Below are 25,005 nucleotides of genomic sequence, written 5' to 3' on the forward strand. Positions count from 1 at the left end.
CGCCTGCACGAAGCCCGCCTGGAGGGCGCGCGTGTCCGCGGGGAGGAGCGCGGGCGTGGCGGGGTAGGTCTCGTCGAGGTAGCGCGCGATCCTGGCGGACTCCGTGACCGCGGTGCGCGTGCGCGGGTCGTAGATCACGGGGAGCGTGTACGGCCACGGCGCGACGGACGGCGGGTTCGGCTCGACTCCGAGGGCGGTGAGGACGGACGCGATGTCCGGGTACTCGACGAATTGCGTGCGGTACGGGAGGCCCTTGTAGTTGAGGGCGAACCTGGGTTGTGGAGGTCTAAGTGAGTAAACGCAGTTAAACGGGAAGATGCGCACCTCGTCTTCCAGCTGTTGGGCGACCAGGCGGTGCCGGGCACGGTCCCGGGGATGTCGTAAAAGATGATACGGTCGGTGTCGGGAAGCGTCATTGCGTTGGGTTGCAACGAGTTATGCGACGGTGGATGCGACGGTGTATTTACAGACACTGCTGAAGCACTGGAATGCCGGCAGCTGCTGTTGGCGCGAGACCTTAAATGAGTGCGCCAGGACCAGCCCAGTCGCTCTGGCTCACTCAGCGCTGTCTGCAAAACGCTCTGTCAGCGAATGTTCTTCAACAGACCCCGTAGCACATCATGGACAGATGAGTCACTGTCCATGCTTCGTGCTCAGAACGATCGTGCTACATTGAAAGCAGGATGCCAGTACCAGGGAGCTGCGACATTTAGTGTCAATGAGTTGCACAGTTGTTCTGAGGGATACGGACCTTTCTTTTAAAGCCCGAACTCAAGAACCAGAGTGTCAGGCAAGGATACGGGGGGCAAAAGGATGGATTTCTGGTGCGCTATGTGCGGTTGTCCGATGCAAAGTCCAACTGGGGCTGGGCGTTTCGCGCGACGCGCTTGCGTCAGGTGATGGCGTTGGATCACCAGCGTTCGACTATCCTGACTGACTGACTGACGCAATACTCGCGATACGCGCTTGGTAACAACCGCTGGGGTGACTAAATGGAATACCCTCCTCCTCCTCCTCCTCCTCCTCCTCTATAGACTATCCATGCCAATATTAGCAAGACGGAAGGAAGAAAGAGGTTTTCGAGCGTGAGGGAACTGGCCAGCGCGGAGAGGGGATAAGCGCCCTCCCGTATATCATGTATGTACGATGTCTCGACGGCTGAGGAAAGAGTATAGCTCCCTCCTCCGAGATCAGTCACGGCGGAGGAAATTGCAGTGAAGTGAGCTGTCTCCAAGCTGTCCCTGAACTTAAGGCTCAGAAGTCCTCGCCCGAAATGTGTACTGCAAGTTTGGTACACTCATCTGTGGACCTGAACAGAGCCGCTCCTAGGTTCCTCGCACCTTCTACCCCACACCAGTGTTCGCAAACAGGTCCAAGACTCTGCTGTCATTCCGTGTCTTCGGTGGCCTGATCCTGCGCACGAGCAATGACAGTGTATGAACAGTCTCACATGTACCATCAGCACAGAGATCGCGATGCAAGGCCGGGACGCAATCGTGCGCACTGTCTTACGTCGTGAGACGGGCATCCCAGGTAGTCAGCAGATCATGCAGTCCTCTTTAAAACTGAGGTTGTACATGGCTTTATCAACCGTCTTCTCCATCTTTTGCCAGTCCGCCCGTCGCTGAATGAACTCGTATACGTCCTATGTCATGAATGTGAGTCACTAACAACTAACAAACCGATCTCGAGTGAAATCTACGTACCTCCGGTTTGTACGCGCCCCCGTAGCGCGTCACATCGCGGACAATCTGGGCCAAGTCTTTCGCATCCTCGACCACGTAGACGTGCCCGAGCATCTTGAGGTACGAAACCTCAGCTGCGATGCTGCTGGCCTACACCGGGATCAGTACAGACTACGTGCCTGTCTCTTTACATCATACCTTCAATGACGAGATGAATGTATGATACGCATTCAAGTCAGCGATGACCTGGAATCCACCGTTGAGCGATATGATCTGCCGCTTCAAATGCTTCTGGAGGATGCTGCAACCATGCGGGCCCGGATTAGAACTCTGCCTCGATCGGGTGGCAGAGCAACGACTCACGCAATCAAGCGAATACCGATCTCCTGGTAGAAGACCTCGAGCACTTCCTTGCTCGTGCTCCCCTTAAGCAGCTGGCAATGCATCTTCAGGCACTGGATCGCCTCGACGCAGCCCTTCGACGGTCCCAGCTCGAGTGGAGAACCCTCTTGCGGGTAGTATGCGCGGGGGCCGGTGAGCTTCATGATAATGTGCTCCACCTACGCGAACCGTCGATGAGTCAAATGCCGCAAGAGTCATCCCGGTAGACAACATCATACTTGGTTCATTAGTGCATCAGTGCCAGCGTTGAGCCCGGCAGCGACGCAATCATCGAGCACATCTTCAAAGCGCTTCTTCTCACGTACCACGGCGTTCAGGAAGTCGGTACGGTCAATGTGGGGTGCCTATACCGCGTGCTCAGCCCCGACAATGCTCGAAATGTGAACACGACGAACTCACCAATTCCTTGTCGAAGTACACCTGGACCATACTCTGGATGGTGTCGCCCACATGCACCAGCTCGAAGAACTGGAGTAGGGGCGCGACACTCCTCGTCTCTTCGTGCTCCGCCGGCTGGTATGTCCTCATCTGCTGCGTCGCTCTGTTCAGACGAGTCAGCATCTCGCACATTTCTCCATCACGCGTCGACGAGGTACACACGTATCAAACCCGGGCTTGACGTGCCGCTCGCCGATTGGAGGAGGAGTACGAAAATCTCCTCGATCGTGTCCCGTACTCGGTGGCCGTACTGCCCCGGGTATCCCGAGAACGTCTCCGCTCGCTTGAGAGACTCGCGATCGGCGTGGATGAGCTCGAGGGCGATGTCGAGCGAGAGCAAAAGATCAAATTTGTCGAAGGCGGCGCGGGTAGCGGAGTGGACGTACGCGTAGAAGTCGAGGTTGAGGAAGACGTCGTCTTGGAGAGGATGGACGGTGTAAGCTGGGAGTGGGCGGTCGTACTCGACGACACGGACCCTAGTGTATATGTCAATACCCAAGCAAGCACTTACAGGCGTACACTCACATCTATCTGTCTTCTCATTCTCGATCTCCATATCCTTCTCATTTGCGAACTCATCTCCGTCCTCACCCCCCGCATCCCCGTCCGCATCCTCGTCCACATCCCCGATCTCGAACAACGTGCTCCCGTCTTTGCCCTTCTCGAAGTCTTGTGTATACCAGTTCTTCTTATAGTCCACACTCCCTCCCCGAGACTGCCGCCAAGAGCCGAGCTTCGAGAACCTCTTCCCAATCCCTCCTACACCACTGCCTCCCCCAACACTGTCCGCGTCACCCGCCGCGCTCGCAAGCCACTTCTGCGGGTTCAGCATCGAGATGCCCTGGACAGCCGCGGAGCCGCCCGCCGCGACGGCCTTGCCGACGGTAGCCGCTGTGCGCGGGACAATCGTCACGGGCAGGAGGAGTACATCCGTGAAGGACGCGAGCACGTTGCGCTTCACCTGCGCAGGGTTTGACGACCCGATGAATCGCACCTGCGTGTGTTCTGCAGTCGTCTGCTGCCCGGGGATGGCTGGCCCGGATGGCTGGAGGAACTGAGAGCGGGATAAGAGCCAAGGCAGGGTAATGTATAAGAGAGCGTACCTGCACTTCCCAGGCCCGACACGTTCGCTCGAAGCATGCTTTGACGAATTCAATCTCCTCGTCGAGATACTCGTCCATGTTCGGCTCGAACATCCGATACCTGCGTCCGAATATTAGACCTGCGCCGCGGAGGGAAAGCTGCGAACATGTACTAACGCGACGTCCTCCGCTTGGGCTTTCGTGACCAGCGAGTCGCTCCGCTCGGACGCGACCTCGAAAATGGCGTCGGTCATCCGCCACGCCTCCCTGAACGACGCGGCACATGCCTTGAGAAACGTCTCGTTGCTGAGCTCGCGCGCGCGGGTCAAGAGCGGCGCGACGTACTCGCCTACCTAACACCACCACTTCAATACAGAGACGTTAGGAATCGTCACTGTAGACTCACCACGTCCCCCGCTAGCCGATTCGCAAACGCGAGTGGCACGCCTGTCGCGGGCGGGAATACGCGAACCGCTCTCGCACCGTGCTCCCGGAGCGCCGCGAGGATCTCGCCCATGAACGCGTCCATCGCGTCAAAATCGAGTTGCCCGTCCTCCGCGAAGTTGTCCAGCGGGTGCCACTTCGCCTGCTCATAGAAAATCTCCCGCTTCTCGATCCACACCGTGCCCAGCTCCCAGCGCACCTCACTGCTCCCTCTGTCTGTCTCCCCAAAGCCAACGCTCCTCCCCTCGCCACCACTTCGATCCAACACTTCCCAGCTCGCCTCGGCCGCCTCGCGCATCCCGGCTTCGTCTGCTCGTCCATCCGCGACGTCGAATGCAGTAAGCAGGGCGTCTTCAAACCGGTCCGTCGCGGCTCGTAGCGCAGCCGAAAGCGCTGACCACGAACGCAGTGGTTTTACGCGTGGAGAAAGGAATAGCGCTAGAAGGCGTAGCGTATGTGCCTGTTGCAGCGGTGTCTGGAACGGCGAAGGCGAGGGTGCGGAGGTTGGAGGAAACAGGGTGGAGAGGACAGTATGTGGGGGTGCGTAGAGCGCGGGGACGAGTGGTTTGAGGAGGGTGTGTACGCGGATGTACTGCGCGCGATAGGTCGGTTTCGGCGGCGGCCCTGGTGACGTTGGTGTCGCGAATGTAGGGAAGGCAGAGCCCGGACGAGGCGTACCAACGGTTGAGAATGCACCTAGAAAAGACTGAGGGATATGTCCCCGACAGGAGAATGCACTACTCACTGACGAAGTCACCCATCTCATCCGCAGGCGCATTCAACACCGCCGAGCCCTCTCCGCCGGACGCGAAGTCGCCAAAGTCGTCGTCGCCGATGTCGACCGTCAGCGTCGGGGGCGCGCCGCCCTTGCTCACCCCGTTGCGCTCTCTCTCCCGCTCCTCCAGCACGCCCAGCACCTCGTGTAGGTGACCCTTCCCTTTCCTGCCTGTGTCCGTACTCGCGCGCCCACCTGCACCCGCACGCTTCCCGTAACCCTGCACGTCGTCCCCCAGCCCGTCGTCCAGCCCGAACAGCCGCCATCTCGCCTCCCACACACGCTCGTCGCGCACGAGCGCGCCGGTCGCTCGGCATGCCTGCGCGTACGCGGGCAGGTCGGGCACGGCGAGGTGCGTGAGCACGACGATGTGCAGGTCGGCGGGAAGCCGGCCGATCCGTTCGAACGGCGCGGGCCCTCGCTGGCGGGCGTGCGCATTGGCGAAAGGCGAGCTGGAGGGTGCTGCAGGGCGCGGTGTTAGAGGCGAAAAGCGCGAAAGGCGGTTCTTGGACGAAGCCGATGGAGGCGAGGCAGCAGGAGAGTTGTAGAGTCGGACGGGCTCGAGGGTCGTGAATTTGTCCCTGCTGATGTCTTGTATACGCGCATGATGGTTGTCTTATGGCCGGACAAGATGGCAGATATAAGGAGCAGAGTTATCGAGCAAGTCAGACGAGAAGAAGGAGGAGGAGGAGGAGGAGGAGTAATTGACGGACGCGGGCTCGCGACCGAACGCGCTTCTACTGCGCGATGCTGTTATATTCCGGCTACCTTCGGATACATATGCATGTATGTACTTAAGTACTGCGCATGTACCGCAGAAACCTTACCATGTACTTTCGCAGAATGGTAGGCGATCAGGTGCGACGGTGAACGTACTCAAGACTGTGATGATGGTAAGTATTTTACCACGAAAACGTCACTCATACGACATGCTCATCGCATCTCTCCTCGATGCAACTCATGACCACGACCCACAGACTGCCAACGTCGGTGACTCGTTCGCAGTACCACAGCCGCGGCATCGAGCCTTCTGTGTGAGAGTTCATGTCTCCCCTTAATGTACGTGTACATGAATCCAACTCTGACGTCGTCATGTTTTGTTCCGTGCTCCGCGACTACCTTTAATACCGCCCGTTCAGCATGTCGGCCCATGTGTTGCTTCCAAGCTGCTTGTATTATCAACGCTGTCCTAACGCTCGTTCGAATTGGCCTTTTGCCGTATCAGAAGCCCCACTGCTCGTCCGAGCCTCGAATTGTCTGTTGCAGGTCAGGTCGGAAGTCCAACGAAGTGCTGCATACTGTATAGCAGCACTTTGGGCGCGGGCGGGTGGATAGTTTCACTCGGTCGTAGTCATCACAATGGATGCGACAGTTGACTAACAATCTCACCCCTTCGACCAATCCGCACCGCTTCAACTGCCCGTTCAATCACAAAGAAGGGCCTTGGAATCGGACGCGGTACGATCCAACTTGCGGTGCACAACCACATGATCCTCAGCACGATGACGATACTTCTTCTATGCTTTTGTCACAGTCCGGCGCGGCGAGTCGAGTAGGATCCGACTTCTGGCCTCGTGTAGGACACGTCGTTTGGCCCCTTCGGCGTTTGTGATTGATGATGACGGACTCCAGACCCCAGCGAATAGCGAAGGCCTCTTATCATGGCGACTCGCAGCGCGGAGAGCATGATGTTCGGCGCTCCGAACGAAGGACAGTGGTCGATCAGAGTGAACGGGCGTGCCGGCGTATTTGGGCGCGTTCCAGCAGAGGTGTGTCGCCAGACATCCCGGTGGCCCATCTGTCTCATCTCCTTCCGTCTATGCGCAGGCCGACGAGTGAGACGTCATCCGCCGCCATTCAGGTCTGTGTCGTGCTTCGATGAGTTCTATCTGGCGGAACGCTCGCCGGGCCGACGAATCATCGACCCAGTTGTGGAAGGTGCGATGCCCTATGTATTTCTCTGTACTGACAACATAACAAACCCGTTGCCCCCGGACTGCGAGTGATGAAGACACGGTTGCGGTTGCGACCCATTCGGCAAAATGAGGCTGTTCGAAGACGGCGTGTACGCGGGGGCATTGTGCGGAGACGCCGTTCTCCTTGGGTCGTGCAAGTCCTCATCTCCCGTCTCCTGTGTCCTGCGCCCTGCGATCCCCAGCGACTACCGCGACATTGCCTGCCTTCGCCCTCTCTCGCGCTGGTTGTCAGGACCGCTGCTGGTGTTGTTATCGACCTACCGAAGTACGTGAGAAGCAGTGTTGTTGAGACATTGTAGATTGACGTATATCCGCGTTCAGGGACTGTCCGTAGAGATCCATAGCTAACTCGCTGCACACCGTTGGACGGTCTTCACCCGATCGCGGTAGCCAGGAGGTGCGCTTTATTCCTTGATATGTCTTAGCTCTGCGATTTGACTTGATACCAGTAAATATCCTTCGACTTGCGCGAATAATGTTTGATGAACCCGAAGAGATCGAGATTCACTTCACGCCCGCTGTCTATACAAGGTACGGTCCTGTTCGCGTCAATCATTGCATTGCTCATGCCCTCCCAGTAATGCATCTCCCACTATGCCGCACGAGATCATCAGCGTTCGTGAAAACGCCGAAGAGCCGTATGCACACATTTCCTCTACGTGTGTCCGGATGCCTTCTCTCGGCGGTCGAGCACCTCTTTATCTCACAGCTAGACTGGATTACGCCGGTCGCGGAGACGCAGCAGTTGTATGCGGCTAGTGGGATACAACGCACCGTCAGCGGCACCGTCAGCGCGTCCTTGAGTGGGACACAGTGATACTCACAGCTCAGTATGTAGATGAGGGTCGTGTCGGTGTCCAAGATACCCGCCTCGTTGGGACAAAAAGAGCATCTCGGGGCCGTACGAGATGGTCTGGGTGATGCCGACGTAGTGTCCGGCCGGCTCCATCGACGGTGGGTGCACTCAGGAGGTGCACAGCGAAACAGGGCGCGCCGGCCTATCGCAGACTACTGGCTGCGAGTGCACCATAGGGTACGCAGTCGAGGGTAGTGGGTACTACGACTCACCTGTGGTTTGGACGAAAGGGCGCACCGGCCGAGAAATAGCGAAGCAGTCAGGCGTGGCAGGGTGAACGCGAACGTGTGCGGAAGACGACAGTGGTAGATGAAGCTTTGAAAGGCAGGTTCAGATCTTCAGACGGGGTTGCGGAGCACAGTGGCGCAGTGGCGCCGAAATAAGCGCCTGTCAGTAGTCCTCCCTCCGAAACTCAAGTCATTTATCCTCGTTGAGTTGTCACGCCCACCAGCAGGACCACTTCAGGGAGGGATATACTGGTAAAATTGTACCTCACAAAACTCTCAAATTAGCAGAGGTCGCCCAATTGCCCGAGAAAATCCATTGGCCAGGGCCAACATCGCCCTCGGCCGCGGCGTGTTCACCTCGACTCAGGCTCTACGATTGTCTACTCCTACTGCTACAACCTTGTCTATTTATCTACTAACTCTACCCATCCGACCGAACTTGCCTGCCATCTCCGCGAGATGATGCGCTTCCGCGTCCCTCGAGGCGTCGGACACAGCCCTGCGATCGCATACACTCGCGGGCGGCCACGTCGACTCTGCTGACAGGCTCCACAGACATCCGGGACATGGGCAGACGGGTGTGATCATCTTGGTGGGTCCCAACTGGGTGAGACACTAGGAGGTCGAGGATACGACGGGCGCCATGAGGACACAGACCCTCTGCGTCGAGAACCTGCGGCGGCTGAGGGATGGCGAGGAGGTCTGGAATCGGGTTGACATCAAGAGGGGATATTAAATGCAAGATGTGTTGTGCATGTCGCATGCTTTCACGGCAAGAGGTAGAGATGACATAGATCTAGAACAAGCATGCTGGGATAGAATCCCGCTCTGTATGGCAGAAACTTGAGGTACTTACCTTGCGACATCACTAGGCATGCGACAAACCATGTTGACTTCACACCAAAGTACGCGAAGCACCAAAGGAATCGCTATCCCAGAAGTCAGGTCGTTAAGAAATGTAAAGTACGGCTATGCGCGGCTATGGATACAAGTGAACTGCAATGATGTTAGAGCTACACCAGAGCGTCAAGTCAAACAAATGCCCGCATCGTCGTGCAACGACGGGGTTGACTGAAAATGTGTTGTCCGGTTCGTGAGTTGAGCGTCAAGCTCTTCATTGGACCGTGAAGCTAGTGGCGCACCTGGTCAGCGCGTGCTGCCCGACATAGGATCGCGAAGGACTCACTAGACCATGTCATCGAGCGAACCGTGCTGTGCGACCGCTACGAGCACCGCCTGGTGGTTCGCCGCGGCGTTGATGCTCGCCATCCTGTACGTGCCCTTCCAAAGGCCCGTCGTCGACAGCTGCCCGTTCTCCGCGACCGCGTTCAGGCCCGAGAAGAACGCGAACTTGGTCGGATCCGTCGGGTCCGTCTGGTTCATGCTCGTGATCGCCTCATGGATGAGGCCCGTGCTGGCGTTCACCTGCTGCGACGCGGCGAAGTAGTTCGTGTTGGGGTTCACGGACCAGCCCGTCTCGAGGTTGCGGATGGCGAGGACGACGGTGAAGTTCGTGTTCGCGAGGACAGACCCGAGGTTGGGCGGGTAGACGAACTTGGCGGAGGGCATCGCGGTCGTGGCGGCGATGGCACCCATCGGCGCGGCGTTGCACGAGCCCGCCTTGACCTGGGTTCCGTTCGTGAGCGGGAGGTTGACGGTGGAGCAGTAGTTGATGAAGTTATTGGAGGAGGTGATGGAGGCGATTTCGCCGGACTCGGAGCTGAACCTGGGGCGTCGCAATTAGGGAGGGCACACTGTCGCTCAAAAAGCGCAGTTAGTCGTTCGTGCCGTCATCCTCGAACCCGGTGTTGATCAGCGAGTCGAGGAGCGTGAGCGAGGACTGGGCGGCGGTGTCATTTCCGCTGCCCGTAGCAGTGCTACTCGGCGCAGCCAACACGGACACGCTGGTCGCAGCACCTCCGGTAGCACTCGCTGCGACAGAGGACGTCGCAGAAGACGTCGAGTTCGAAGATGACGAAGCCCCGGTAGCAGCAATGCGTTGTTGAAGATCATTCTGTGTCGTGCAGGTGATGCTCGTGCCCTGCGAGTTGACGAGCGGGAGCGCGGCGCAGCTACACGGGTTGGTCAATATCCCTGACTGCAGCGAAGATAGAGATAGAACACAACGTACATCAATCCGGTTCCGCACGACTGGAGCACGTACATTTGCCGGCAAGGCATTGCGTGAAGGAGTTGTTGACGCATGCCATGTCAGTGCCAGTTGTGCAGGATGAGTCAGCCGTCAGGCTCGCAAACTGCGCGCTGAAAGGGGGCCACATTGTCAGGCCTCGTATGCAGGATGACGCATGTGATCGTCACACACTTTTGAGCCATCGCTTGCTGGCCATTCTGCAACGCGAAACCGCTGTCTCGGGACAGTATGTGGCGAGGCAGCGCCATGGTGGCGGTGGCCAGAGACAAAGCCAGAGCAGCAGAGAACTTCATTTTTCAGTCTAGTGATTCGGGAGTTGCGAGCGAAGTCCTGTGTCCGGTGCGTGCTGAGTGGGCAGATGCACGTCAGGCCGCGTGACCAGTGGAGGGTTGCTGTGCGGAGCATGGGCGCGGAGAGCCAGAGGGCGGAGGTGAGATGCGCGGGATGTGGACGTGTAGGAGAGGGAGGCATAGTCATAGTGCATGCACGAGGAGAGAAGAGTGGAGAGGGCTGAGACACTGGCGGTGTTCTCGGCTCGTACTTCCTCGCGAATCTTCCTGTTCGGTGGCCTCTCCTCCCCCTCGAGACGAGTCCCGGTCCTGCACTTGTCCGCATGGCTCATCTGTCTATCTCGCTGTCGCCCTGCGTCAGCGAGGGGACTTGCTTGTCTTGAGGGCTGTCCGTGTGTGGTACGGTAGAGGTCGGGTCGCCAGGGTGCGAGAAAGGTGACACGCGCCGGCCTGCCTGCTGACGGAGGTTGAGAACCACGGGTCGAAGCTGTCGTAGCGTACAGGTTCCTCTGCGAAGGCGGCCGAGAACACTGGTCCGCCGGTATAACTGCTCGGCGACAACCGATGGAACCGTCGTGCAGCGCCGCAAGGCGAGAACGCGCGTGTTCTCTGTTTGAGAGGGCCCGCAGACGTGGCACACTTGGGGAGAGATCCGTGCCATCCCGGAAGCTATGCGGGGTCGTAGGCGGGGTCAGGTAGGGACCGGGATTTGGGACGTATGTCGTCGCAGAATTGAGGATTTCGCCGTCGCTCCTGCTGCGTAGTAGGGAGCGTTTGCCCGGGCCGCTGCTCGTCTCGACGTTCATGTCCTTACCGAGCCAGAGACGCCATTTGATTCGAGTGCGTTGCCAACGGCGCGTTTGCACCGACCAATCTCACGTGGTGGTAAGCCTGCGAGCTTTGCCCACGCACGATTAGAATAATACAAACGGGGAGACTTTGCGCAGCCCCGAGCTCTTGCAGGTCACCGCGGGAGAGGGCTCGAATGGTTTGGTAGCGACACAAGAGTGGTGGTCGAGGTAGCCTCAGAGGACCTCGATGCACGCAAGGTCCAGGGCGCGTCGAACGAGGACGGGCGCGTAGCTGCAGAGCACGGACGTGAAGGAACAAAGGCGGATGTGAAGGCGCGTCGAGGAAGGATGCGAGGGCGAGTGACTTCGTACTCACTGAAGTCGTTCCGATTCTCCCGTCTGCGCCGGTCCATCCGCGCGCCAGTCAGTGCATCCTCCAGGTGCTTGGCTGAGTGCACAGGCGTGCTCAGAGGCATGACCAAGCCCCGCTATGCTTGAAGGATCGAAGACCGGACTGGAGCTTCGAGACGGCGTTGCCGAACTGTCCTCGAGTCCACGCATTTGGATTGTGGTCTGGGCCATAGTGTGCTGCGCCTCGAGGCAGAACTCGGGCGCCGTCTCGAGCTGTTTTGCTCCTCCTCAACCATACCCGTCGGCTCTGGCGTCCCTGGTCGACCGAGTTCGTCTCCGTCGCCTCCGCTCTACGTCGTCTTCCGCAGCCAGCTGCTCCTCATCTTCCTCGTCCACCCTCTCCAGCTTGTGTGGGACGATCGTGTTAATGCTTCGAGCGTCATCATATCGGAGATGTAGTGTTCTTCGGACGATTGCTCATGGTGCCAGTTGCGCACGCTGAGGCTTCGAAGCATCTCCATCTGGCGCCGACGTTCGTCCATGAGCTCGCGCATCGTGCCCACTTCGCGCTCCTGCGTCGGCGTACCAAGGGTAGCGAGTCTGTGCTTATGTGCTTATCGCGGACTACGGATTGCGAGTGCGACTGACCGTCAACCGTCTCCCGCTAATGGTGGCACAAGTCGTGCACCGTGTTCAGGTACGACGCACGTACAAATCGCAGACACGATGGAGCCGTGGAGGAGGAAGGGGCAGAACGCGCGGCGGAGTGAACACGAACGCGAGGGGAAGACGAAGAGGAACGCAGTACAAGGATGGCTCAAATCACGATCCTGGTGATCGTGCAAGCTTGACCGATTTAAGCGCCTGTCAATACTGCCTCACACCGATACTCAACTCATTTATCCTCGTTGAATCATCACGCCCACCAGCGACAAAACTTCAGGATGTGATATGTTGGTAACATTGTACCTTAGAAAACTTTCAGGTTAGCAGATGTCGCCCAACTGACCGAGAAAATCCAATGGCCAGGGCCGACATCGCTCGCACCTCGGCCGCGGCGTGTTCTCCTTGACTCTGCCCGGACTATATTGCTGGCGCTCTGCTTAGTCTAACACACCTCCGCCTCGACTCGATTACGGTCCATTTTGCGCCTCAAGCTTTCAAGCTCTCAATAGTATGGGGCAGAATTTCCTGCTCTCTGCGAAGCGGAAGCTCCGATCGCTGCTGCTTCGGATGTGTCAGCAGTGACTACGCCTCAGGCCTCAGGCCTCAGGCCTCAAGCCTCAGGGGCCGCTCACATCGAGTCGCTTCACCGGAGCGTGCTCAATGTTCTGGCTGCATACATGAACGTCAACAAGCTGTCGCTAGACACGACCCATTTCTTTCCATTCTCACATCTCTTGCGGTTCCTCTGTGCCTTCCCCGATCTTCAAACAATTCACTGTGTGGAAATACCAGAATGGGAGCTTCCGTCTGACGAAGCCATAGTATTGACCACAGTAGTCAAAGACGTGAAGGCATTCACCGACGTCTCTCTTGAGAACATACCTTCAGCATTTGCTGCACTATTCTTCAAGCTGTTTGCGAACAAGTGCCGCGATCTGCGGCATCTTCACATCCAGCTTGTGGATTCAGGCCGACTCGGCCCGTACTGACGTGGTTTGTGCATGCGCTTCCGTACGTCGCTGATCCCCTCGCAGTCTGCAGAGTGGCCCCTCGAGACGATCTTGCAGTAGAGCGTTGCGCTGGTAGCGCGGTATGTACTCTGGAGCGGGCTGGGTCGCTAAGCGGTATGCATCCGCCATAGAGGTGGCGAGATTGGGATGGCGAGAGGAATGAGCGACCAAAAGGAGGCAGAGAGAACGTTGGGTGACATGCGGATGCATACGATCAGAGAGCGTCGTGCGTGAGCAATTGAGACACTTACTCAGCAAATACGGTGCCACGCGTGTGCTTACGTCCACCGTCCGCGCGCGTCCGTCCTCGCGCTTCTGGCCTGCCGGTACGTAGAGCACGTCCGAGTGGTCGTCTGCTGGCCCAGTCGACGCTGCGCATCCCGCCTGGTCAAGCGTCTGAATCTTCTCGGCATGAGTAGCGAGCGATGATCGAGTCTCGCAGAACTGGCTCTGCAACTCGTTCAGGGCTTGTGTCGTGCATTTATTGGTACAACGCTCTGGGGCTGAGGCGGCATGATGGGGAAGAACTGAGGGAGGCGGATCGTGAGGCTGAGCAGCACGTCTTGTTTAGCCGTCGGCCTCGGAGCTAGTCCCAGAGTGAACGCACCAGTGTTTTACGCTAATTTTTCCAGCTCGAACGCGAGGCTCATGAATGCGCAGAGAACGCGCGCTGCATACTATGTCGATACTGGATTCCTAACGTGAAGCATGTCTGTTTCAACGCGAGCGACGTTGGCGGGTGAGGAGCGTACGTACGGATATGCCTTCGGACTGACACTCAAGCTCTTCAGGACTCGGCCGCTCGCTGTTGATAGACGTTCCATTAGAGCTCTTGCGCTTGACGTCCTTAATGCGGAACTACACTACACATGGCCGGGTGTGGTGCAACTGGTGAGATTTTCCCGTCCCCGCCCGCCCTGCGACGTACCTTTGCACCCTCCTCCCAGACTTGAGGAACGGCTGCCTCTGTTGCTCAGCGGGTGAAGATAGAGACAGGGAGGCGGGCTGGAGAAGGGAGGAGGCAAGACGACATTCGCAGCCACCAGTAAGTTATTGAAGGAGGAGCAATACTTAGCGCTAATAGTGGCTGATCACCGAGCGATCGAGTTGCGCGCGTGACTTGGACGAGCGCCTGTGAGTACTTGCTCCTACTCGCTCTCGCTGGTCCGAAGTTGTTTATCCTCCTTGAGCCCTCACTCGCACCGACGTCAAGCTTTGACATACTGGTGCGTCAGCTGTTTCCCATCTGAGGAAACTTTCAGAATAGAGAAAGTCGGCCAACTGACCGCGCCCCGCAGCCTCATCTGGCTATTCCGTATATGGCAGTAAGTTACATAAGCATGCACTCTCCCGAACGAAATTCAATTATCCTCCTTGTATGCCCCAGCCTCCTCTCGTGAACACATCATGTACTGACTGTAATGCGTATGATATATATGTAGAAACCTTTATAAGAGACGAAGTGTGCGAGGACAACGCATAGTAGCCATAAGCTTCACTGCATGAGTCGGCACACTGTAGCACGTGATCCAAGATTTTGGCTGAGCGTGTGCGAGTGCATCTCCCGTCTCCGCGTCTAGTCTACCGTCCTTCTCATCTTCTTTGCCGCCACTCCTCTCATGTCGAATTTTTCACCATCTGCAACCTATGAACCCAAGTCAAGAAGATCGCGTGTACCTCGATCGTGTGTACCTCGTCTGTATGTGAGTAAGCCGCAAGCCCGATCATGCCGCTGCCAACACTCTCATGCACATGTTTCAGTATCCCGGCGTTATCGACAACAGCAGCCTCCCTCCCGCACTACAACTCCATCTCAGTGACGATGAGGAACAAGCCGCGTCCCGCCCCTTCGCTCTCGAGACGCTCTTTCAGGCCGGCCTGCGTACGTCCGACCTGTCTTGGGTCTTCTCTGGTTCTCACACTATTCGCAGCCCTATTCCTTGATCCACCCGCTGATCGGATCCCCTTGTCTCCGTTGTTGAACGTGAGTTCCTCTTCGTACTCTTTGTCACAATCTTGGTCTGATCTTCCTCGCTCATCTTGCCCGCCCCCATACCGACTACTTTGTTACGCTGCTGGATGTACTCTCGGGACAATATATATTTGCGTTGTCTGGATGTTTCTCGGTGTCACGCCAGCAGATACTGGGCGAATGCGACAGTCCGGATGGCCGTGCGTGCAACACTGCTAGTGCGACGCCGCACGGTTCGATCTCGATGGTGGCACACCCATCCTTCGCCTCGTTGGTCGAGTGCAATGCAGCAGAAGCGAACTCGTCCGCCGCCCGCCTGGATCTCTGGCGCTTCGCGGATGCGAATCTGCCTCCGCGAGTCGGTCCACCAATACTTAACAAGCAGCGGCGTCTTCCTCTTCTACCGCCTCTGGCGCCTCCGCACCTTTTGAGTCTCTACGGTGCCCATCCTTACCCGGCGGAGTCCTTGCTCCGCCAGCCCCCTACCTGTCATCTTCCGCCTTCCATCTCATTCACTGCCCTCTTTCTGGCTGGGCGACTCGGGCTATGCAGGTAGTACGTCTCCGTTGTCAACCAGTCCTTCCTGATCCCTTTCGCTTCCTTAGTCTCCGAGTTCGTCATGCCTTCGTCCGCGCCGTGCTCACCCACTGTGCATGCGCAAGCTCAAGCTCAAGCCTTGCACACCACCGACCTGAGCTCGCTGCTATCTTATCATGTTAGTTTTCGAGAACCCACCTGCCAATTCTCTGTTTCTCTGTCTCAACCTCGCGCGTCCGGCGGGATTCGAGCTTCAAGTGCATGGCTTTCCAGGGTGAGACCTGAGACCTCACGGGATATTGTCTGGGCGGCATGATCTGATACTGATATACTCATTCTGACGTCGTAGCAACATCGCTCAGCTCAACCCCGCAAGCCTAACGTCGATTCAGATACGTGGTGCTCGGATACGTAATGCTCCTTTCCCGATAGGCCGTGTCGACGATCTCACTTGCTGAGACCACAAACAAGGAACTACGAGATGGTGAACTTAGTCAATGCCGCAGGCGAACGTTTCCCGAGAGACAAGCTACTCCTCTGCGATGGCCACCTGACTTCAGGCCTGCGCCAAGACACTAAACACATCGCATTTCGGAATGCTTTCCCTTACGACCAACGCTGGACGAGGCCACGCGCTCATCGTCCAATCCTTGCGCGTCCTTAGCGCTCCTTATCTGCAAGAAATGCAGCTCTCTGCCCTCGGCCTTACGCACGCACCTGCTCCATACATCGTCGACAACATATCCTCCCGCATTGCCGCCTCCGCGCTGTGTGCGAACGGGAGTAGACTGGGTCTGCACAGCGCACGATACACCGGCACAATCTCACACTTCCCAAGCTTTGAATGCACGCCAACGGACTTGGGGAGGCAGACACACGTGCGTCGGGCAAAACGTCCCCTAGCGACGACAAGGGGTGCGCTGCGGGTAGATAGAGCCATCTGGCAAGACAGCGAAGGAGCTGGCGCAAGTACTCCAGTGAAACAGGCTATTGAGAGAGGCAACAGAGCATGAGGCCCTCAGCTTTCGCCGATACGCGAGGAATGCGGGCGCACCTTCCATGTCGAGAGATAGTACCGATGTACCAGAGACAGCCTGTTTTCGCTACTACACTACAAAATACTGAGTCTGCCCCGTTTTGCAAGACCCCTGTATCCACCCCAAATCCCGCCAAATACCTCTTCTACAAATGGCCTCTTTCGGGGATCCTTCAGGTTATCGCTCGATGAGTACAGTTGCTTTGTCAATCGTTCGTTCAATGAAATCTTCTTGACTTTGTCCTTCAATTTGCTGCCGCCTTCGATCGCCTTGCTGCTGTCTTTGACCGCCTTGATTTCAGGTAAGCTTTCTTCGTTTTCCGCCGACTTGGAGGTAGATGAAGGTGACTGGGCAACATGGTCACCGTCGGACCTGCGAACCTCGAGGCCACTATCCGGCTCAGCGATCGGGTAGTAAGAGGTGATGAAGTCTTGGATTGGCTGAGCTGCAGCGGCGTCATCCATGGCTTGTTTCTCAGCTTTCTCAGCAGCAGACTGTGCCTGCCGCGCCTCAAGAATGCGAGCAGGGATGGGTTTGAGGGCTTTGCGGAGTTCAGCAATCTTGGGCGCCACTGATGGGCGACCACGTTGGCCTGTGCGCTCCTAGGAAACTCCATCAGGCTCTGAAGGTGTTCATAGATCACAACCTATTTGTGTACCTTTCTAGGACGCCCACCGCGTCGTCTCTGTTCAATGGCTGCCTTTAGGTCAGGCATATTCTGATTCAGGGCATTGAACTCGGAAGGGCCAATCTTGGAGGCTCGCCCAAACTCGATGACATCCTTTGCCATTCGCTGCCAAGTATAATTTGTGTGATTACCAGCCTACCTGGTGAGAAATGTATACACGCACCATCGTGCCATCGAACCAGCTTGTTGGACTCTTGGCGACCACAATCGTATATGCATCGATGTGCTTGCCTTTGTCCAGCATGTGATGGACTGGAACATTCAATACACGCTCGCGATTTGATGAGATGAATTGCTTTGCGCGCTCCACATCGTAAGGTTTGCCTGTTTCAAGCTCAGTCAGTGTGAAAACAAAGGATGCCAGTGGAAGACTTACCAAGGACATGGTCCGGGTCAAGGTTACCATTGCGAGCATGGCGATTGAATATACTGACGTTCACCGTGGTTTCTGCTTTTCGAAAGACGAGGAGGCATCTCTGGCGGTACTTGTGGCATGAGGTTGAGTTCCAAGCAAAGACTGTGAGCGAATTCGCAGCGCCGCAACAGTCCTTCAAGTATTTGTCGGAGACCCAGTAGGCCATGTACGCAGGGAAGAGGCTTTTGACGACATCATAGTGGTACCGGAAGACAAGGCTTGTGGGCATGCTTGGTGCAAGGCCCCAGAAATGGACAAGATCACTCGCCGTGTGCCGGCCAATACCATTGCAGATGTCCCCGCGCTTGCACAACCATGACACGATTGGTGTGCTAGCATCTTCGTATTCGAGTCCGCTCAGAATGCGGTTGTGAAACTTGTCTAGATTCGCCATGAATCGCACCGGCTCGAGGTTGATATCGGGGCCATCACCGAAGTATTGCCAGATCTCCTCGTAACGCTGGAGGCACATTAGCTTAACAGCAAGAACAAGTCTGGCATTGTCACATACCGGACCCCCCGGGACCATGTCGGTTTGCGACCATGGAGTGTCGACACTGGTGACATGAATGCGGGCCAGGCGAGAGAAGTCAATAAGGAGCCACACGCGGTTGCCGAAATAAAGTGCCATATGGACTGTCACCCTACGATCTGTAACCTTTGAAGTCCCTGCTTTGATGAACTCAGGTGGGATGCGGAACTGCCGCATCAATTGAGCACGCCCAGGCTCTTCGTTAGTGCCCTCCACATCTCCAGCGTAGATTTGCTTCCATTCTTCTAGAGTGACCGAGTGAATGTGGCCTTCAAGCCCCAAATGGATGGTAAAACAGTCCTGTCAATCATCTTAGGCAGTCAATTGCAAGTAAAATTTGCGGGTGCATACCCGACCCAGTGCAAACGCTATCTGCTTGCCCCGCACTGCTACTAGAACATCATCTGGCGGTTGTGGGCGAAGAAGATATGCATATGGCTGACCGGCGGCGCGGCGCACATCATGCTCATGAATTTCGATGTCGGTTGGAAAGTCGGTCGCCCCGCTGTACGCCGAGGTATCCACTGTGCAGGTAGTATACGGATGCTCATCCGATCCCAAAGCAAATGCACGAGGGATCAGCTGAACATATCCTAGGGTACAACATCAGTTCCATCCAGTAGACTTAACGATCAATCCCTCACCTTTGGGCCGCGCGCCATGATTGACCTGGTACTCCCTCATGAATACTCGAAAGTGATGGGCGAAGGCCTGATATTCTGGATATTCGGGCATACCGGTACCAGACTTGGAGATAAAGATATAGTCAGCCAAAGGCTCATGAGGAGTCAATAGGCATACACGCACCAGCACCTATGGGCACCTACGAAGAACACCACGCGTGTAGAGGACAAGTGTTATTCTAAGCGCCGCGTAACTTAGAAGTGAGTCTACGCTTGGTCGCAGGAGGCGCGCATCGCTCTCACCAGGAAAAGGCGAATTCGGCCATAGCCGCCGCCCCATAGCGTACTGTAGACGAGCATAGATGGTCCATAATGGTCCATAGGGATGACTCACAGTAGATAGTGAGCTATCGCGGCTGTATTCACAAGTTTATATATCAGTGCTATAAGTCCTGGCATTGAATTGACATGAGCTGCCGGTTCGCCAACTTACAGTGTCACTGACTCGCAAGTCTCGACAGAATATCGCTTCAGTGCGAGGATCAGAGTCTGAGACGGAAAGACATAATATTTGTACGTCCTACTACTAAGGATACACGACATGTGAAGCCCTGAGAGGTACGAGTTCACCCGGAGTTCTGTTGCAAATCGCGCTTGCTCATGATCGCGCATGTCTCCCGTATGAATGAACGCAACCATCCACACGTTCTCCATCGGCTTTGTTAGCTCCCTCACGTACTCGTACTTGCCCGGCCCTCGCCTGGTCGAACCGGACACCGAGGATTTCGACATACAGGTTCGTCTGTCGAGCGAGCAGGCATGTGAGCGCCGTGCGCAGACGATGGCGGGGGCGACGAGACGTACCCATATCGAAGCCCCAGCGCCCCGCCGCGGCGCAGTGTCTCCTGCCTGCCAGTGCGGGGTCCGCGCCGCCTGTGCGCTCGCGGATCCGTTCTGCGCCTGCCCCTGCACGTGTGCGGCGCGGAGCTGTTCTAGGAGTTCCCGCCGCTCCTCGTATACGAGCTTCATCACCTCTTCTTCCTGTGAAGAAGACTGCGCACGCTCCTCCTCGAGCGCCGCGATCCTCGCGTAGGTTCTCCTCCGTGCGTGTCTGACCGTCTCGCGCCTCGCGCCCCGCCGCCTCGAGCGCCACCACCTTCGCCGCGGGCTCCCTCTTCTGCGCGTCCAGCTCTGCGGCGCGTGCGAGGACTTGAGTGTATCGGTTGGCCGAGCTCCCGTTCCTTCTCACTCATCTCCGTCTGGAGGCGAACCTTGACCTCCTTGAGCGTGACGCACTCCGCCTCATGCACGGCCGCGCGCTCGTCCGGCGACTGCTTCGCGAGACGCTCCGCTTCTGCCGTGCGTTCGACCTCGGCCAGTCTGCCTTGCAAGAAACCGACGAGCTCGTCCTGCACGTTGGTTGCTTCCTTCGCTTGCTTCAGCTACACCATATTGTCGTCAGCCACCATCGATTGGTCGCGTTCAGACACAAGACGCCCTCACCTCTTCCCGGATGGCAAGCGCAGTCTGAACCTCATCCAATGACCCGAGCTCCTCGCGCTTCTCCTCGATCGCCTCCTGGAGGCCCTTCATCTCATTCTGCGCCTGCTCGAGCTCGCGCCGCATGTTTCGTGTTCGTGCTCGAGCACGTGCGACCACGCCCTCCTTGCTGCGCAACGATGCGCGGGCCTTGTCAACCTAACAACTCGGACACATAGCGCGTTCCAGCACACCTGGCTCTGCACGTAGCTGGGATTGACCAGTCCACCGGCTCCTCTACATGCATAGAGCCCCGTCAGCGACCGCCAAATCTGCCAGACTTGCAGTGAGATTAATGACCCACCCGATTTGCAGTCCTTCGTACCTACTGAACCAATCGACTGCCCATGCGGCGCCCCACACCAGTCACGCCGCCACATCCTCCAGGATCGCCCACGCTACGAGAAGTACCGGCGCATCCTACGTGCGGCGAGCACACGACGAGCGCGGAGAGACGTCGTAGGCTGCGATTGGCAATGCTCATGGCGGACCGGAGGGGAGAGAAGCTGGAGAGAGATCGATGCTTAAAACACGGGCCGTGCGCGACGCAGAGATAACCGTTATAGATTCGCTATGGTCTTCATCCGACCTTGGCGGGCCGGCCGACCCCATAGCAGAACCCAACGGCGCAGTGATGCGAGTGGAAGTCGTTGCACCGGAATCAAAGATTGACGCATACTGGCATCCGCGCTGCTTGTGCCCCAGACCGAGACTCTCCGAGTACCTACTCCTGCCCTCCTCCCAGAGCACGCACATGCATGTCTTCGTGTGCCGGTCCCGCTGCTCTTTGTAGGCACCGGGTCGTGAATGGGCCGTGCCTGCGGCAGCTGTAAGGTCAGGAAATGCCTGGCCCTCGAGTTGGGTAGGCGCGGGGATCGGGAGTGCGTCTGTTCAATGGAAGGGAGGAGATCCAGGTGAAGAGGCCGGGCAATACGCACGGGCGAGAGCGCGGTGGTGGCTTGGTGTGAGTCTACGGAGGAGTTGGGCCGACCATGAAAGGGAAGAAGGGCATACGAAAGGATTTGAGGTTCAAGTAGGCCGTGAATGCGGTGTTGTAGTAGGCTGCCAGAGGCTGTGGCTAGCACGCTCGCGCACCAGGACTGCCAGCAGAGCAGTGATTCCAGTACGCGCGACTAATCACCCGACCTCCGCTAAGGGCCAAGGCAACCGCGACATCGTACCACGAAAAACTGGTGCCAGCGTCCCAGCGACATGAAGAACGTGCGTCCCGAGGAGTGCACATAACTTAGCGGGAGGTCGTAGTAGGGATTCTGGGGCTGCCTTGGGCCGCGCGGCGTGACAGTCACATTACCGCCCGTCCCGTGACATGCCTACGCCGCCAGTACCCAGCTAGGTCGCCGCGGTACTTACTATATACGTAGGTGCGGTGTGTAGGGCTGTACCTGCCGCCGCAGTCCAGCAAATACAGTTCCACTTGGTGAGTAGCTGGCGGCCATTTGATACTCGCCACGAACTTACATATTGCGGCAGCTGCCTACAAGGTATTCCCTTCATACCAGTAAATTCTGCATTGTATCAATCCGACTGATTATTGTCCAGAGAATGCCGCAACGTGGTGTACAGCGAAAGGCGAAACAAGCAGGCTTCCTGCAACTCGCCGTTTCATTAGCACTTGACGAAGCAGCCCTTGTCCTCTTGCAACACTCGTGGAACGATCGCTACTATGACCAGGTCACAGAGGTACTGCGCCGCCACGCTCGCAAGGTGGAATCGACATTGGCCATGCCAGTCAGCATCCTCGGTAAGGACGCTGTCTCGGACTTCTGTGGCCTCTTCGCCGCTTTGGAGGATGATATGCCACTCAAGCTTCGGGCGGCCATGCGGAAGTGTAAGGCCGCGCGAGACCACCACCGCAAAGTCCACCGGCGGCTTGCTGACAAAATGGGGTTGGTGCGCGCGGAAGATAGTGTCCGCATGGCAAACCTCAAGGCAGTCACTTACGAGGTACATCTACCTCGTCTGGGCGTGGCTTATCCACCCAAAGGGTACTGGATCTACGAGCGGCCGGACACTGGTGCACTCTGGCACCAGCGCATCGTCGAAGACAAGATGCCCGACAAGCGCACGAAGCGGTTACCAATGCACCAGGAGGACATCTCACAGCTTGCGCATATCGTCCCGCCTGACCAAGGTGCCACCATCTACGACGCTACTAGTGGAGAGATCGCTGTCGTGATCATCCGCGACTTCTGTCGTGACGAGGATGTCAAGAACTGGGTAGGAGATGTTATTGTGGAGGATATCAGTAAGACTCGTTCAGTCCGGGTGAGTCCGCAAGTCTTCTGCCGTAGACAACAACACTTGCTGATGCAAGACCTTAGCTCGAGGATGCTGGTAAACTCGTCTGTGTCGGTTACACAGCGGGTTCCCGGTCCAAACCCACCTTCGACTGGGCGCGGAACCTGCTAAGCAAGAAGCATCCTCCCACCTACATTAACGGCCTTGCCTGCCGTGCATCGTCAGCGGCCGCCTTGAATTTCAACCTCGTGCGTGGGCGTCTTCCAGATGCCCTCACGCGCGATCTGGACGAGTACTTAGTCAAGAATCAGTTCTGTCGCATGGATGGACAGGGTACGATGGCGGAGAATGGAGGATCACACGGGACATATTGTATACAGAAAGGCAATGACTCTGTGGAGTTTCATAATGTCGAACTTGCCCCGCCTACTGCGTTTATGGGGGCAAACTATGCGCGGTACGTCGGCAATATATGCACCGTGTTACATATTGAATTAGTCAATAGTGCGATGCACACAGAATACCAGCCACACCGCTTCGCTTTCTCGTGGACCACAAACCGGAACCTCAAAGACGACGAAGGTGGTAATTTCTATATCGCTAGCTATGGAGTGAAGGTTTGTATGGCCCCGAATACCTTCATCGCCTGGTGTCCACAGGACGTCCATGGCACAAGCCTGATGCACCGCGACCCTTACTGTAACACTCCACCCTTCGCACAGTGGGGTATATCTGTCGCCACAAGTTCTCGTTTGGCAAGTATTTGGAAGAAGTATCAGGATGGTATCATTTCAGCAGAAGAGGCAGAGAGGCAGTGGGAAGAATCGTGCGAAGACGATGTCATTATAGACTAGGTAGTAGGAGTGTACACGAGAGCCTCATCTGTTCATGTATGTGAATGAACATTCGCGCCGATGCAACCGTATTGGCAAAGCTTCCTCATCTACTTCCTCTCCCTCGCCGCCCAAGCCTGCAAGCTCCTCGCACATACCTAACGGCTTCCTTCCCTAGCGCGAGCTTCTGCATGTCCGCGTGTGCGAGCGTGCTGGCGCGCGGCGAGCCCGCCTCGTGGTCATCCTAGGGCCCTCGCCGAGTATCTGCACTTGGTACCGCGAGAGGTCGTAGAACGCGGAGAGGAGCAGCTGCCACCGCGCATCCACCTCTCGCACGAAGTTGATGGCAGCCTACCCACGAGCACATCAGGAAGGGCTCAGCAGCATGAGTGGAGCAGGTACGTACGACGGACAAAGGATACCGAAAGCCTCTTTGCATAGCTTGAACGCCCGCGCCAAGTCCTCTCGCTGGTCTCCAGCCCTGGAGCGTCGTTGGCCACGCAGTACTGAGGTGCTTCACTGCCGTTCCCCGCCAGCTTCTCGATATCGTACTTGTTGATCGTAGCACACGCGAATATGACAGTCGGATCGCGGACGGACGCAACGGCGGGGTGGCGAGTATGGGCATGTGCTGGCGCGCCGCGCGCGTACACGGGAACGGGACGGGAGAGGGGACACGGTGACCTGGCGAGTGGGCTGAACAATGCAAATGTAAGATGGCGAGGGGATGAACGGAGCGGCCAACAAAAAGGCATGGACGAGCGGAGGAGAGGGAGTGTCACTCACTGCCTGTCTTCTCGCCCGCCATCTTCTCGCGGCTCGCCCGCCATCCGGGCCTTTCTCCATGTTGTCCGCTCGCCCTGTCGTCCACGTGTCTACGTGTTTACTCGTTCCCCCATCCTCTCACACCCTCGTCGTCTCGGCCGCTCGTCCGCCCGTCTTGCAGTACGTCCGTCTTACTGTGCACTCGCTGTGCCGTTTGCTAACTCGGGTGTCCTCTCAACCTCTCGCCGTATCGCCTAGTCGTGCTCTTGTCCGCTCGTCCACTTGTCCTCCTCTCTCTCTAGCAAAGAAACAGACGACCCTGCTTTTTCTGCGGGGTTATCTAATGTGTGCGGTGCGTCGTCGGCGCACGTTTGGTGCATCCGGGAGGCAGAGGGCGGGGCGGCGAGAGGTAGGGCAAGAAGGCGATGACGTGACGGGGAGGACCCAAGTTCACGACCAGATGACCCGATATTGTGCAGGGTCGTCTGATGTGTGTATCCTCGGCAAGTATGGCGTGCGTCCGAGAGACGGTAGGACGGCGTGCACGGACTGGAAAGGCGGTGGCACACGAACAGAGGTCCCCGCTCTTCTGCGGGGTCGTCTTGGGTGGGTGCGTCGGCCTCGGCACGCGTTTCGTGCCTCGGAGAGGCAGAGAGGGCG

At 57.2% G+C, this 25,005-nt stretch overlaps 10 protein-coding genes across 10 annotated transcripts; 3 read left to right on the forward strand and 7 right to left on the reverse strand.

Annotated features, from left to right (window-relative positions):
- Window positions 1-1,193: 1,193 nt before the first annotated feature.
- Window positions 1,194-2,657, reverse strand: B0H18DRAFT_1197119 (exocyst complex component Sec10-domain-containing protein; the record flags this gene model as incomplete). The annotated part of the gene is made up of 6 exons (XM_048036085.1): window positions 1,194-1,645; window positions 1,707-1,835; window positions 1,884-1,986; window positions 2,049-2,245; window positions 2,393-2,431; window positions 2,487-2,657. The coding sequence occupies 6 exons, from the start codon at window positions 2,655-2,657 to the stop codon at window positions 1,538-1,540; spliced, it is 747 nt and encodes a 248-aa protein (XP_047889393.1). The 3' UTR covers window positions 1,194-1,537.
- B0H18DRAFT_1028639 (uncharacterized protein) lies at window positions 2,512-3,495 on the reverse strand (the record flags this gene model as incomplete). Its single annotated transcript, XM_048029939.1, has 3 exons — window positions 2,512-2,713; window positions 2,737-3,000; window positions 3,051-3,495. Coding segments are annotated over 2 exons (336 nt in total), but the record flags the coding sequence as incomplete, so codon positions are not given.
- Window positions 3,496-8,791: 5,296 nt separating this feature from the next.
- B0H18DRAFT_1197137 (uncharacterized protein) lies at window positions 8,792-10,330 on the reverse strand (the record flags this gene model as incomplete). Its single annotated transcript, XM_048036086.1, has 4 exons — window positions 8,792-9,611; window positions 9,688-9,979; window positions 10,050-10,147; window positions 10,209-10,330. 4 exons carry the CDS (start codon window positions 10,328-10,330, stop codon window positions 9,071-9,073), a joined length of 1,053 nt encoding a protein of 350 aa, XP_047889395.1. The 3' UTR covers window positions 8,792-9,070.
- Window positions 10,331-10,338: 8 nt separating this feature from the next.
- Window positions 10,339-11,133, reverse strand: B0H18DRAFT_1122607 (uncharacterized protein; the record flags this gene model as incomplete). The annotated part of the gene is made up of 1 exon (XM_048034543.1): window positions 10,339-11,133. One exon carries the CDS (start codon window positions 11,131-11,133, stop codon window positions 10,339-10,341), a length of 795 nt encoding a protein of 264 aa, XP_047889396.1.
- A 3,475-nt stretch (window positions 11,134-14,608) lies between these two features.
- On the forward strand, window positions 14,609-16,081 carry B0H18DRAFT_651144 (uncharacterized protein). Its single transcript, XM_048038957.1, has 6 exons — window positions 14,609-14,829; window positions 14,963-15,027; window positions 15,077-15,129; window positions 15,284-15,669; window positions 15,723-15,928; window positions 16,004-16,081. Exons 1-5 carry the CDS (start codon window positions 14,765-14,767, stop codon window positions 15,835-15,837), a joined length of 684 nt encoding a protein of 227 aa, XP_047889397.1. The 5' UTR covers window positions 14,609-14,764; the 3' UTR covers window positions 15,838-15,928; window positions 16,004-16,081.
- On the forward strand, window positions 16,052-16,716 carry B0H18DRAFT_651157 (uncharacterized protein). Its single transcript, XM_048038959.1, has 2 exons — window positions 16,052-16,065; window positions 16,126-16,716. Exon 2 carries the CDS (start codon window positions 16,251-16,253, stop codon window positions 16,665-16,667), a length of 417 nt encoding a protein of 138 aa, XP_047889398.1. The 5' UTR covers window positions 16,052-16,065; window positions 16,126-16,250; the 3' UTR covers window positions 16,668-16,716.
- On the reverse strand, window positions 16,509-19,175 carry B0H18DRAFT_651148 (uncharacterized protein). The gene is made up of 9 exons (XM_048038958.1): window positions 19,134-19,175; window positions 18,971-19,073; window positions 18,678-18,919; window positions 18,306-18,626; window positions 17,756-18,254; window positions 17,543-17,703; window positions 17,350-17,484; window positions 16,709-17,293; window positions 16,509-16,641 (listed from the first exon to the last, which is right to left on the reverse strand). The coding sequence occupies exons 2-8, from the start codon at window positions 19,059-19,061 to the stop codon at window positions 16,766-16,768; spliced, it is 1,977 nt and encodes a 658-aa protein (XP_047889399.1). The 5' UTR covers window positions 19,062-19,073; window positions 19,134-19,175; the 3' UTR covers window positions 16,509-16,641; window positions 16,709-16,765.
- Window positions 19,176-20,832: 1,657 nt separating this feature from the next.
- Window positions 20,833-21,430, reverse strand: B0H18DRAFT_651211 (uncharacterized protein). Its single transcript, XM_048038960.1, has 2 exons — window positions 21,427-21,430; window positions 20,833-21,375 (listed from the first exon to the last, which is right to left on the reverse strand). The coding sequence occupies exon 2, from the start codon at window positions 21,242-21,244 to the stop codon at window positions 20,969-20,971; it is 276 nt and encodes a 91-aa protein (XP_047889400.1). The 5' UTR covers window positions 21,245-21,375; window positions 21,427-21,430; the 3' UTR covers window positions 20,833-20,968.
- An 873-nt stretch (window positions 21,431-22,303) lies between these two features.
- On the forward strand, window positions 22,304-23,601 carry B0H18DRAFT_882131 (uncharacterized protein; the record flags this gene model as incomplete). Its single annotated transcript, XM_048040883.1, has 2 exons — window positions 22,304-22,774; window positions 22,831-23,601. The coding sequence occupies 2 exons, from the start codon at window positions 22,304-22,306 to the stop codon at window positions 23,599-23,601; spliced, it is 1,242 nt and encodes a 413-aa protein (XP_047889401.1).
- B0H18DRAFT_651952 (uncharacterized protein) lies at window positions 23,585-24,515 on the reverse strand. Its single transcript, XM_048038965.1, has 3 exons — window positions 24,367-24,515; window positions 23,987-24,276; window positions 23,585-23,931 (listed from the first exon to the last, which is right to left on the reverse strand). The coding sequence occupies exons 1-3, from the start codon at window positions 24,386-24,388 to the stop codon at window positions 23,755-23,757; spliced, it is 489 nt and encodes a 162-aa protein (XP_047889402.1). The 5' UTR covers window positions 24,389-24,515; the 3' UTR covers window positions 23,585-23,754.
- Between the last annotated feature and the right edge of the window lie 490 nt (window positions 24,516-25,005).

Source organism: Fomitopsis serialis, assembly GCF_022376445.1.
Source record: "Fomitopsis serialis strain Sig1Antser10 chromosome Unknown B0H18scaffold_80, whole genome shotgun sequence".
NCBI lineage: Eukaryota > Fungi > Basidiomycota > Agaricomycetes > Polyporales > Fomitopsidaceae > Fomitopsis > Fomitopsis serialis.